The sequence below is a fragment of the Anguilla anguilla genome, chromosome 10 (assembly GCF_013347855.1).
Source record: "Anguilla anguilla isolate fAngAng1 chromosome 10, fAngAng1.pri, whole genome shotgun sequence".
In the NCBI taxonomy this organism is placed as follows: Eukaryota; Metazoa; Chordata; class Actinopteri; order Anguilliformes; family Anguillidae; genus Anguilla; species Anguilla anguilla.
Window position 1 is genome coordinate 19,258,708 of NC_049210.1, and position 12,304 is coordinate 19,271,011.

At 44.9% G+C, this 12,304-nt stretch overlaps 1 protein-coding gene across 4 annotated transcripts in view; it reads right to left on the bottom strand.

The window, feature by feature from the left end:
• abca2 (ATP-binding cassette, sub-family A (ABC1), member 2) overlaps positions 1 to 12,304 on the bottom strand; it is a 76,147-nt gene that overhangs the window by 44,580 nt on the left and 19,263 nt on the right. For 2 of the 4 annotated variants that reach the window (XM_035435721.1, XM_035435719.1), the window contains exons 2-3: positions 1,600 to 1,693; positions 267 to 269 (exon numbers count right to left, since the gene is read on the bottom strand). In XM_035435721.1, the coding sequence (XP_035291612.1) occupies positions 267 to 269; positions 1,600 to 1,693 (97 nt within the window). The remainder of the gene's footprint in view (positions 1 to 266; positions 270 to 1,599; positions 1,694 to 12,304) is intronic. The other 2 variants (XM_035435722.1, XM_035435720.1) reach the window with 1 other exon arrangement.

Consider the following 12,304-nt stretch of genomic DNA (forward strand, 5'->3'; position numbering starts at 1 on the left):
AAAAACGGCGGTCAATCAGCTGATGACTGCGAACCCCTGAGGGATTGCCCCTCTTGGGTTAAATCGCTTAATGTGAGTGAGCCGATTGATGAGTCGGGAACACAAACGTGGGCGGACAGATGCACAGAGACACGTCACAGGTGCACAGGCTGAGGCCTCATTACCCACACAAGCAACGACACACCGAGACACCCCAGCACCAAATTAGAAGATTAAACACCGTGGTAAGAGCACGTTACGATGACAACAGTGAATACGAAACTTACAGACTGGACCAGCATGCAGTGGACAAGCACCGTGCAGAGAATAAAAAAGAGTGGTGAGAAGAGAGAACAGGAAAAGAGAGAACAGAAAACAGAAGAAAAAAGACAAAAAAGACAAAAGATGGAGTGATTTTTTTTTTTTTTTTTTACAGTTGAAACAATAAGAAAAACAAAGAACAAGGACAAATGAGGAAAAAAAAACAAAATTAAAATAAATAAGTCTAAATACAGCTGCTAATGGGGACATGAAAAAATGTTTTGACTTAGACGCAGAAATCGCATAGCTGGCCATCACTTCCTGGGTCTGGAAATTTGGTTGAAGGCCGACGATATCTGAGCAAGGTATTCTTTTCCACCTTGTTACTTTTGGGGCACAGACAAGACAAACACCCATCACATAGTGTCCCATTTCAACCATTCGTCTTCTCATTGAAGGAGAGATAAAGAAAATAATCATTTTCATAATTGGCAGTTAAAATAAAAACAACAAATCACATGGAATACTTTGATGCATAGCAATCTCAGATGCACAGAAGCTACACCCACCCTCAGCATTGTGGGTAAATCCCTTGTTCCATGGTTATTTATGAGACAGCCAAGACAGACAGCTCACGCACTTCTACAAAGATGCATGTTCTCAAAGTGTTTCAGGTTGTTGTCTTTGACTACAAAGAAGGGTGGAGTTAAAAAAAAAAAATTAAAATTTTTTTTTATTTAACCAATATCGCCCTGAGACTGTTTACAGGGCTCGTGAAGCAGGCTGACAATCTCCACCACAAGGGGGCAGTAATAAGACCAAGCGGAGGGGCCAATGCTCATAAGACAAGCCGCACTGGAAAACCTCTTCCTCACCCAACCCTTGATGGACCACCCTCTCCTCTTCTCTCATGTGCAATTTCTGCAGCATGAGGGCCACTGCAGAGTACCTTCCCTTAGTGTTCAGTTTCCCAGTGCTGGACTGGGCACTTGTTGCTCAGTGCAGCTACTTGGCTCATTTGTCGGGATGCCAATTCAGTCCTGCTGCCAAAAGGTATCTGATTTAGCCGATTCTTATTTTTCTCCAAGATGTGCATCTTATAGCAACATTGTCCGAGCATCCTGTAAATCTTGCGATCTGTATTGCGCCTGCAAGTTCATTGAATTCTCGTCATTACTGCACATCAGCAATTGATGAGAATATGAATTTTTCTTCTGGGGAATAATAAAGTTTATTCAACGCAGTCAATTCAATTCCACTTCCTTGTCACAGGGCAGACATTTCTGGGCCCTTGTTTATGGCTCTCTCCCTCCATCCATCCCTCCCCCCTCCATCCCTCCCTCCCTCCCTCCTCCTTACCTTCTTTCACCGGGATGGCCGGTTTCTTCTGCCGCAGGCCAAGCAGAATGAAGAAGAGAACTAGGGGGATGAAGATTTCAAAAGCCAGCACCCACTGCAGAGAGAAACACATAAGGGAATGGGTTGGGGGGTGAGCATAACACACTGGGTACCAAGGCTGCAACATAAGGGGGGGGGGGGGGGTGCAGAAACAGCCCCAACATGTGCGCTGCATTACTGAGGGACTGCTGTGCACCTCAGCTCTGAAACCCCTGCCTGTCCGTTCTCCTCCGCCCTGCCCTGCATCAGACCAACCGCGTGGGCAGACTGGACCCAGTCAGTAGCGACTATTGATGCCTTCGTTCAGAGAACCAGATTAGAAGGCTGTTACATTTCGCTTTATGTGCAGCGACGGCTTGTGAACCCAGTGCCACGGACTGCCGAAGAGGGTTGATGCAAAAACACATCTCATCTCGCTCCCACGTTCACTTAGCATGATTAAATGCGGTTTAGACAGGAAAAGGAAATGGTACCAGCTATCCTGTCAGTGAACACACACACACACACACAGACACAGAGGGGGTCTATGACAGATGCAACCAATAAGAATCCGTAACAGCATTACTGTAATCCAACGATGACAATGAACTATGGGATAAATCTGGTACAATACATGAAATTGTATATTCATGGTAAATATTGAACACAGTCCCAGGTAAATAATCAAATGACTAAATGTGCTGTCCACAGTTAAACAGTAAAGACTGGAGTATCACTCTTCAAAGATAGAAAGGGTCCATGATTGTAGATATTTGAGTATGTATATTGAGCTTTGGTGTAGTGATCCAATCTGAAATGCATATCCCTCCCCTTCACTCCAGGCTCCACCCTGCCGCCCCTCACCTCCAATGCCCCCCTGTAAGACTCTTGATTTGCCGCACCTGACAAAACCACATCCCCCACGTCCTCCTGAGAGAGTTTCTTTCTCCTTTCACGACCTGTCCGATCAGACCTCCATCTGTTTTCACTCATTCGCACCTGTCTCTTCCTGTTATCCAGCTGTACTGCCTTGTTGCCCCGTGTGCAGCAGGGGCGGGGGGAGGCTTTGGGTGCACAGCACCCCGATTGTGTCCTGCAGCCCGTCAGGCTACAATAGCTCTCTCACAGGGGACAGGGCCTACCTCACAGACTCAACCACATGGGATGAGGCCAAAACAGGAAACCAGAGACCTTCGCAAATGAACACACGCACGCACCCATGCACATATATATATATACACACGCACACGAGCACACACACGCGGCAGCATACACGAGTAAACCCATTCAGAAATCCTGTCGGCACACACTGTCCTCACATGACCACAGCCATCAGTGCGCCACAGAAGCGATGCACGAGGGAACCAAGAATTTATGAATTCTCAGCCGTATTCATGAACCAATGAGCACGCTCTTGACAGAAATGCGTATCATCGAACAACGGGTCAGAGCGCAATACATTATCTCAATACATTATTTCCTAATAACGCAATATGACATGATGCTCTAGTTTCATTCTCTGGCAGTGATGTTTGCCTAGTTTCTGTAAAAAATCAGCAAACACTCCCTCGGTAACTATAGCTACGCTTTGTGATTGACAGCTGAGTTCCAGTATTGCGTTCTGTTACTACAAAATCAAGCAGAACAACGTCAGACTGACTTGGAAATAAACCCACACAACCCTGAAGGTGTTAGCAAGAACAAATTAACAGAACAAACAAATCAATACGAGGTCATACCAAAACAACAACTGGACCATCTAATACAAAATAAAAAGCTAGGCCGTATCAGGAAGTGTATGTTCCCGCAGCTTTAAGTTACCCAGTAGAGGGCAGGAGACCCGGTGTGTTGGTGCATCCTGATCAGAAGTACACAGCCTTGATTGTGGGGATCTGGTCAGCTGGTTTTTGTCATTACTCATTACTTAATTGATCAATTAAAGCAACTGAGTAGACAATGAACCCACCTCACCTGAGCTCTTCGGCCTAAACTGGCTGCTGGTTTAAAGGTGAAAACAAAAACCAGCTGACCTGAGGCCCTGCAGGACCAGGGTTGGGGACCCAAGCGTGTGAACAAGGGTGGAGATGGGTGGGATCATGGCTGAGAAGGCATGGGGGTGAGGAAAGACTGACAGGTGGGACAGGTCAGAGAGGAGGCAACAGAGCAGCACTACTGTCGGCTTGTTCTTCTCCTACTGCAGGGAACAGAGAAAAGGAGGGCAGGTCAAGGCACTCGCTTCTGCGGCTGTTTATCTGTGAAGGTCATAACAGACAAATATCCCTTTTACATGCCAGCCTCACAAAGCACAAAGCCTCCCACAGACACACACTACAATGCCTCTGTTATGTCTTCAGACAGTCAACACCATGACTCAATTTCTCTGTCCACACACACACACACAAAGCACAAAACACAAACACACACAAAGCACAAAACACAAACACACACACCACAAACAGACACAAAGCACAAACACACACAAAACACTAACACATACATACACACACACAAACACAAAATAAACACACACACACACACACACACACACTGTCCCTCTCTCTTTGTAGAAGTTGCAACTTCAAAAGAAGTACTGCTTTGCTCTTTTTAAAAAGTGTTCAGCTGTATTGATTTCAAGGCCTTTAAAAGGGCAAACAGCAGGACTTGATTTGAATACGAAACAGTTTCCCACACGCATCATAGTTCTAAAATCCCTCCTTAGTTTCAGTTCCCCCAACTTCACCCCCCCCCCCCCCCCCCCACATCCCCCAGAGAAAAATAAATCTGCATGTTGGACAGCAATCGTACGTTATTTATAGGAATGCCATTGTGTGAACCCACACTTTTTCCACTGTCTTCCATACTGAATACAGAGGGGGTGCAAGAGGCTCTAACTGGCCAATAAATGGGCAATATTAAGATTCACACACACGTACATTGCTAATCCTCAGATCTCACTGTACTTCGTCCCCTGCTGTTTTTATCTTTCATTCCTTCTCTTCTCTATTTCTTTTTCTCTCCCTGTCTTTTTACCCCTTTCTCATTCTTCTGTCTCCCTCTCTCTCTCTCACACACAGACACACACACACACAAACACACATATAGATATATACACATACACACAGCCCTGTTATACCATTTAAAATCAACACTACTTAAACCATACTCATACACACAACCTTTGTAGACTGGCTACCATTTTGAATATTATCCTCTTAAATGAACAAAATAACACATCCTCTAAATAGGATTAGCAACACAGTGCGACAGTCAGCATGGGGCACCAACATGCTGCATTGACAAAACACTCCTAAAATGTCACGTAGTTCATGTGTGCTTGAAGAATCTTTTTTGGGGGTGGCAGCTTAAATGTTTCATCCACAAAGAGGACACAACGGTTGGGCAATAATAAGCTCTGTTGTTAAGAAGTTCAACAGTGAAAGAATGTAACAATTACCATTTATAATGCAATTCCAGCGTGCCACGCAAACAGTTCCCACAATCCATCTGAGGACCGGGTAGTGTGTGAGGGTTGTGTACGAGGGTGGGTGAGCAGTATGGGGCAGGAATGGAGTGAAGAGGGAAGGGCAGAGGTGGAGCGGAGGGTGGGGGTAGTCACCGCAGGCAGGGGGGTGGGGGGCGGCTCTTAACTAACGGCTGCCGGTCGCTCCCTCCACCGCCAGGCCGCCGCAGTACCGACTGCAGAACCTTCGGCAGACTCCGTTGGAGCTCTCTGCTTCCCCGAATCACCCCGGCATAAACAACCGGCAGCTCCTGTCACCGCCAGGCCCGCTAATTTCCCATGGGAAAGCGCTCCTATTTATGAAAACACAGCCCAGAGCCTGCTCGGGGAAGGACAGGCTTCTAGTCCCTCAAGTCATACCGGTCACAAACAGTAACTCAGCTGTGACGCTTCCTGCCCCAATATTTATCACCCAGTTAATTACCAGATTTATCAAAGGAACAGGAATAGTCAAACTTATATCACAGCTGGACAGGCCTTGAGTGGCACAATGCAAACCCACCCTTCAGGTTTGGGTGGGTGGCAGCATCTAGATGCTAATTCAGGGATACGCCACAAGTACAGAAGAGTTCCGGGCCCAGGGTTAAACATATCTGCGCGTCCCCATGCACTTACTTACGGCCCAGGGCTCGCTACGCTAAAATGCTGCATGGTCTTTGATGCCAGTGGAACCTTCAGGTTTAATCAATAACAATCAAAGCAGACAGTCGAATGGGTGTTTATGCGTATGAGAAAAAAACGGCGCTATTTCTGAACAGGCAGCCTCATGGCAGCCATTCCCACACCGTCCTGCTTCGATACTGGCAGTGTTCTCTCTGAGAAGGGCATGCGACTGCCCACACAAACACACGTGAGCACTGTTTTCCTACTGCCACGTGAGAGCTAAAGCTGAAACACAGAACAGAACTCAAATATAACATAACAGTCATTAGCCCAGATTGCCAGACACCCACGACAATCTCCCACAACCTCCATTTGGTCCCAATTGAAGTTTAGCGCATTATTAACCCTAACTAAGCTCCCAGCATGCCTTGCAAGGGCCACTCTAAGGGGACACGGGTCTCCAAAATTCCAAAACGGACCGCCCAGGCTGCAACTGCTCTATATAGAATTCTATTTTATCAACTGTCCATTTCGTATTTTCCATCTTTTTTTCCTGTAAAGGTTCTGTAATCTACTAATTTAACTACTGAATAAACAAGCTCTACCACCCTTCGCCTTATACAAATCCAGTGGTGTACTTTTCACGCAAATGAACCTAACAGTTTACATTTTGGGCGGCTAATAATTATTTCTGATAGCACACCTAGTTACAAAACCCACATACTGTTCTTTCCAAATGAGCTAATTCCAACATCACGCAGACACAATCTTGTTTGGTCCAGGAAAAGATGAGACTTCTATGGGTACAGAATGTACCGGGTGCAAGGAGGTGCAGTACTGATTGTTCATTATAGTGCAATTAACCTGCGCAGCTTAGAAAAGAGTTACAAGTTCTATTAAATTTCCTTAGCACACGTCACTACCCAGTCCCGGAGTGCTTCACACAATATCCATTTGCAGAGCTCGACATTTCTTGAAGCGGCTCAGGTTAAGTAGTAAGCACACAGTCTTCAAGAAACCAAACTTCAAAGTTCCCAAACTACAGATGTACAATATTTCTTAAGCCTTCAGGCCAGAGGATGCATCTATCTATCCCCACAGACCATGCCCATTAACCTTTGCAGGATCGAACAACAATGCTAAAAATATCCTGGTGTTTCTCATTTGTTAGCAGGTGCAATTAGCACCCAGCACATTCACTAAAAATCTAGAAGGTGAATTTGATGTATAGCGGCTTTCAAAAAAGCACACTACTTTAAATAAAGGCTGTATCCTCTACCTATCTGTGAGCTCTTTGCCCTCTCATTACTAACTGAAAGAAAAGTTGGTTGTCTTCCGCTATAGTGCCACTCTACAATCTCTAAGACACTACTGCTCAGCAACTTTCTATCGCTTCCTTAGGAATAACACGTTGGGAAAACTTCCATCTGGATTTCATTCAGCCACAACATTGAGAATGCCTTGTTACCAGACTCCATTTAGCTCTGGTCTTTTGCCTGCTCTTGGTTATGCTTGCTCTCTCTGCAGCTTTCAACAGCACACATCGCAGCACCTCGATTCAGTGACTCCAGGCACACACAAATTAGCACGAGGAGGCCATTGAGTTGCTTGCGTATCTTTCCCAAAGCTCCCGTTTAATTTTTCACGATGCTTAGTAATCGCTACTTCCAGCCACTTGATGTGGTGTTGCATCAGGGGGCAAATGCTATTCAGTGTGTGTATGTTACCGCTGGGTAACATAACGAAATAAAGGTATCCACTTCAATGTTGATGACACATGCAGATTTATAGGTCATTTCTGGCCAAAAACTGAGTTGGCAGTGTCTGACCTTACAAAATGCTTTAGTGAAATTAAATAAAAGGATGGTGACAGATTGGCTGAAGTGAAATCTGGATAAAGAAGACATATTCCTGGACTGAAAACCATCAAAAAGTTGGAGTGCCTTAAATAACTTAGAAGCTAATGCAATCTCACTTTGCCCCCAAGAAAAGAACTTTGGTGTAATGGCCAGTCTGAATTTCAGTAATTCTTTACTTGGGTAATCAAATCAGGTTTTATATAAAGTACTGCCAGGATGCTAACTCCCACTCAGAGGTCAAAGGTCAGAGGACATCACTCTGAATTTGGTACCTGTTAAACAGAGTACCGATTATGAGTTCACAATTACAGCAATACGGCCTTAAAAGGAAAAAGCCCCTGCCACCCTACGGAGGGGTTAGTGCAGTATGTGCCAGCTCAATCTCTGCACTGGTGAGGGAATACCTGATCCATTAGCTTTTATGCTCCCCAACAGTTAAGTCCTCTTCTAGCAATGCTCAGAAATGCTGAAATGATGGCTTCTTTTAAAACCCAGTGGAAAATATATTTTGCTCTTAGTAATGATATGGAACTGACTGAATTGCCCCCTGCCAAAAGATTGTTTGGTGTTATTAACTATTTAACACGCAAGCCAACATCCACAGGGCAAGGCTCTTGACCAATACTCTACAAGATATTTTTAATGTCTTAGGGTTTCTGAAAATGTTAATTGTTTTCCATTATTACCCCACTCCTGCTAAAAATGTATGACTCCACATACTCCTTTATTTCAATGGGGGTCATGTTCCTTCTGTGATACAATCCAGCTGATATATTATTGAGCTGCTCAGTGCTCTCTTCAATTATTCAGAGTGGCTGATTATGAGAAAGCCCCTGTGATGGACTGACTGGAGTGAGGTGGGAAGCTGCCAATGCAAGGGTGTGTGTGTGTGTGTGTGTGATATTGCGTAATGCAGGCAGACTGGAGGTGTGTCTGTGTCTATCCATCAGTGCATGTCTCAGGACAAGACGGCAAGATTTCTAATGCATATGAAACAAAAATAAACAAGAAGTATGAGAGAGAGAGGGAAGGCGAGAGTGAGAGAGACAGAGAGAGAAAGAAATAAAGAGACTGTGAGGGAGAAATGTAGAGACTGAAATGGAATAAGGAGGAAGAAAAAAGAAAGAAAGAGAAGTACTTTTAAGCACAGCTCAGTAATTCACAGGGGTGCTTCATCACCTGAAGACCCGGCAACACCGCGTCCACCCCCACAGTCTGAACAACCCTGCTACGCCATAAACACTCCTCTTTAACCTGCGGTGGCGCCGTTTAGCACAGCACTCCCCTCTGTGAGCTGCTAGCTCAGGGAACATTCCTCCATCATAAAATATACAGGCCTAAACTACGGCCATTCATCACGCACATTTCAAAAGAGCTGTTCAGGTCTTTTACAATGCTTTCAACGCATCTAGCCCCATGCTCAGATGGGGATCTATAGTCCTCCAGTAAGTTATGACGGGTGTGTACTGCGCTGGTGGACTTTGCAAAGCTACCAAACAGCCAATATCCAGCGGCTCGCTATTTCTAGGGGCCAATTATACAGCTGACAGATTTCTGATAGAGAGATCCATCTAATGAGCCTTGCTAAATGGCGGGGAATCCAATAGGCTACTGTTCCCTCCCATTCCCAGGGGGAAGCTTCCGGAAGGTGGCCATGTTGGCATCAATTCATCAGCCTTTCTTGCAGTATGTTCGGCAGGCTACCTCCCTCTACAAATGCACATGGGACGGGCCAGAGAATTCAAGGACTCAATTTCATTGGCACACCAGGAGTCATCCAATGCAGCCAAAAGAAACGCATACGAACAACCCTCATTCATAAATTCATAAAGCGACAATAAAAAGCAAACAAGTGACCATAATGAGATGACATGGCAAATAATAACATTGAAAGGATAATTGGAAAGGCTGCATACAGTTATGTGGACTACATGTCTGTGTATGTGCTTATACTATATTTACAACATGCATGTGTCTCTGTGCATGTGTGTTTATCTCCAGTGGCATGTGTTTGTGGGTGCGCAAGAACATACACATGAGCATGTGTGTCCATATAGGCATGAGCGAACATCCATGCGAGAACACGTGTGCATGTACATGCCTGTAATTTACATGTGCGCACGCGTAAGTGCCACCAGCATGCGGACAGAAGACAGAGTTGAGAACCATGGGTCCGGGAGAACTAGCGAGTGTCGCATCACTTCCTCCCTTCTCTCGAAACGCTGACACGCCGTCCCCGTGCTGTCGCCGCGCGGTCTAGCTGCCTCGCTCCTTCACCGCTACAACGGCGCGGGGACAAACGTCAATCAACCAGAGCGCTGACAGGCCACAATTTATCCAGCCGCTTTTCAGTCTGTCGAGGGGACTTCACCGGCCTAAAAACCATCTGTCTCAAACCAAGCCCACAAGGCCTAGAAACCAGCTGCACCAAAAAAAAGTTCAATTTTGCAGGCTATGAGGTTTCTCGTTCATGCATAGCAGACACGCAGGCTAATTAAGAATAAGAAAAATAGCTAACAGATGCCCTCTCAAAAAGGTTTCCACGTTTACAATTCAAATTAGGGACAGTTTTCTCTACATCGCAGACAATACATCTGCAACGTCGCTTCACTGCTGATCTGCTACACTCATGGGCATGCACTCTGTGTGGACAATGCATGGCAGAGTTCACAAAGAAGCTCTTTTTAAAAAGCATAACTTGACATGCAGAAATCGCATAGTTACTCGAGTTGCCACTCTCAATGTCTCAGGGCTGCTGTGCACAGGAACGCACAACACACTGAAGCTTTTTCACAACACAACGTGCAATCATATTCAAAGCCAGAACTGAAAAGTGCAATGTATGGCTGCATGATAAGAATGCAATATGAATGAGAATCTAAAACAACAACAAAAAAGAAAAATACAATGAGAAAGTGAGGTGTACAGTGGGGAAGGTGTCAAGAGAACCTGAGAGAGGGGTGTGAAGTAGACAGATGGGGAGGGAATTATCAAGTAGTTACTCAGTTAACCATTAAGGAAGTGTAGTGGTTCTGTTCTATTTGCCGAAAGGTAAACATAAGATATAAAACACACATTAACGAACACTAAATTCAATTGCAAAAGCAGGTCATTTGTACCCAGTGCAGTATTGTGCAGTAATATCTTCCCTGTGATTAATGGATAAGTAAACTCTGAATGGCCAGTTTATCCATTCAATGGACATGTGTGCAAATGCATTTTCAAAGTCTAATGTCTTTCTTTCTCTTTATATTTAATTTACTTCCTTTCAGAAAAAGGAATCGGGGAGAGAGGGAATGAGGGATGGAGGAAGGCGGTGAAAACGAGGAGGTAGAGAGCGAGAAGAAGGCAAAAGAGAGGGAGAGATAGGAGAAATATGAATTTAAGAGGTAGACAGAAAAAAAGGAGGTGCGAATGAAAAAAGTAAAGACAGGAAGAGATAAAAGAGAGGTGAAAGGGGGGGGAAAGAAGACGCTTAAATAAGAGCGTATGTCCACATAGCACCAACGCAACGGTTATTCATGCTTCTGTCAGGTGGCCCTAACCTCTGTGTGGCAGCTGTGAATACTGCCAGAGCAGGTCTCCACGGTCACAGAGCCCGCCCGTCACCCGTGTCACTTCCTGTGAGGCCTGCTGATAACAGCAGCCTGGACAAGCACTCAGTGTGAGCATGAGGCGATAAATATAACGCCTGGGGGAAAAGTGGACGTCGGGCTGTCCTCCCCTACACGTCCTGCCAGAGAAGCCGGTTCCATAAAAAAACTCTTTAAACGCTCACCTGAAAGCACCTTATTCAGTAGCGGAGCCATTAAGAGTCTCCTTTCACATCTGCACCATCTGATGCAAACAGGCAAACATTCCCTTTAAGATTTAAGATCCCTCACTTATTGTCTTCTAGACTGCTTGAGAGAGAGAGAGAGAGATAATATCCCAGGTAACACAAATTAAATAAAGACCAACAGACATTTTACAGAAGCTCAATAAAGACACAATTTATTGTGACTATAACCTGTACATTTGGGTTGCATACTGCCACTTCACCTTTGGAGTCGCCCAATTACAACAATGAATTTTTAATAAATGTTCACACAGACATCAGCCCTTTCCAGGCACAGGGAAATGTTGGTGTCTGGACACCAGGGCAAGTGCTGAGCTTACCTGTACCGAATCTGAGGTTTTACAATCAAGTTTTAAACAAGAATGGGATTAGTTGGTTATGCTTGGTCTCCTAACAGTATCATAAATCTGATAGTTCATAAATTAATGAATACATTAGATCTCAAAGGAAATCCTAAAATAACTAGAGCAAGTTCTGTGAAAGACGGAACAAATCTAAGAATAAAGGCAACCCAAGTCCAAGAAAACAGTGACATTTGGAAAGCACATCCCTTATAAAGAAACTCTACCAGTGGGCCTCTCCTTTGAACAAGAACAGAAAATGTAAACACCAGAAAGAATTATCAAAACAACCAGCACTCACTCGATTCCCAAATTACCCCGTAATAACTGTCAGATACACCCCAAAGCATCAAAGCCAGGAAAGCTGGTGGCCCTGATAGAATCAGGACAGATATGCTGCAGAACATCCCTCCTGTGCTGCTGTAGACCTTACGTAAATTGTCAACCTTGGTCTGGAAGTTGGCTGCTTTCCCGAACTCTGGAATCGGATGCTTATGTCCCCAGTGCAGAAGAGTGGAGACATCCA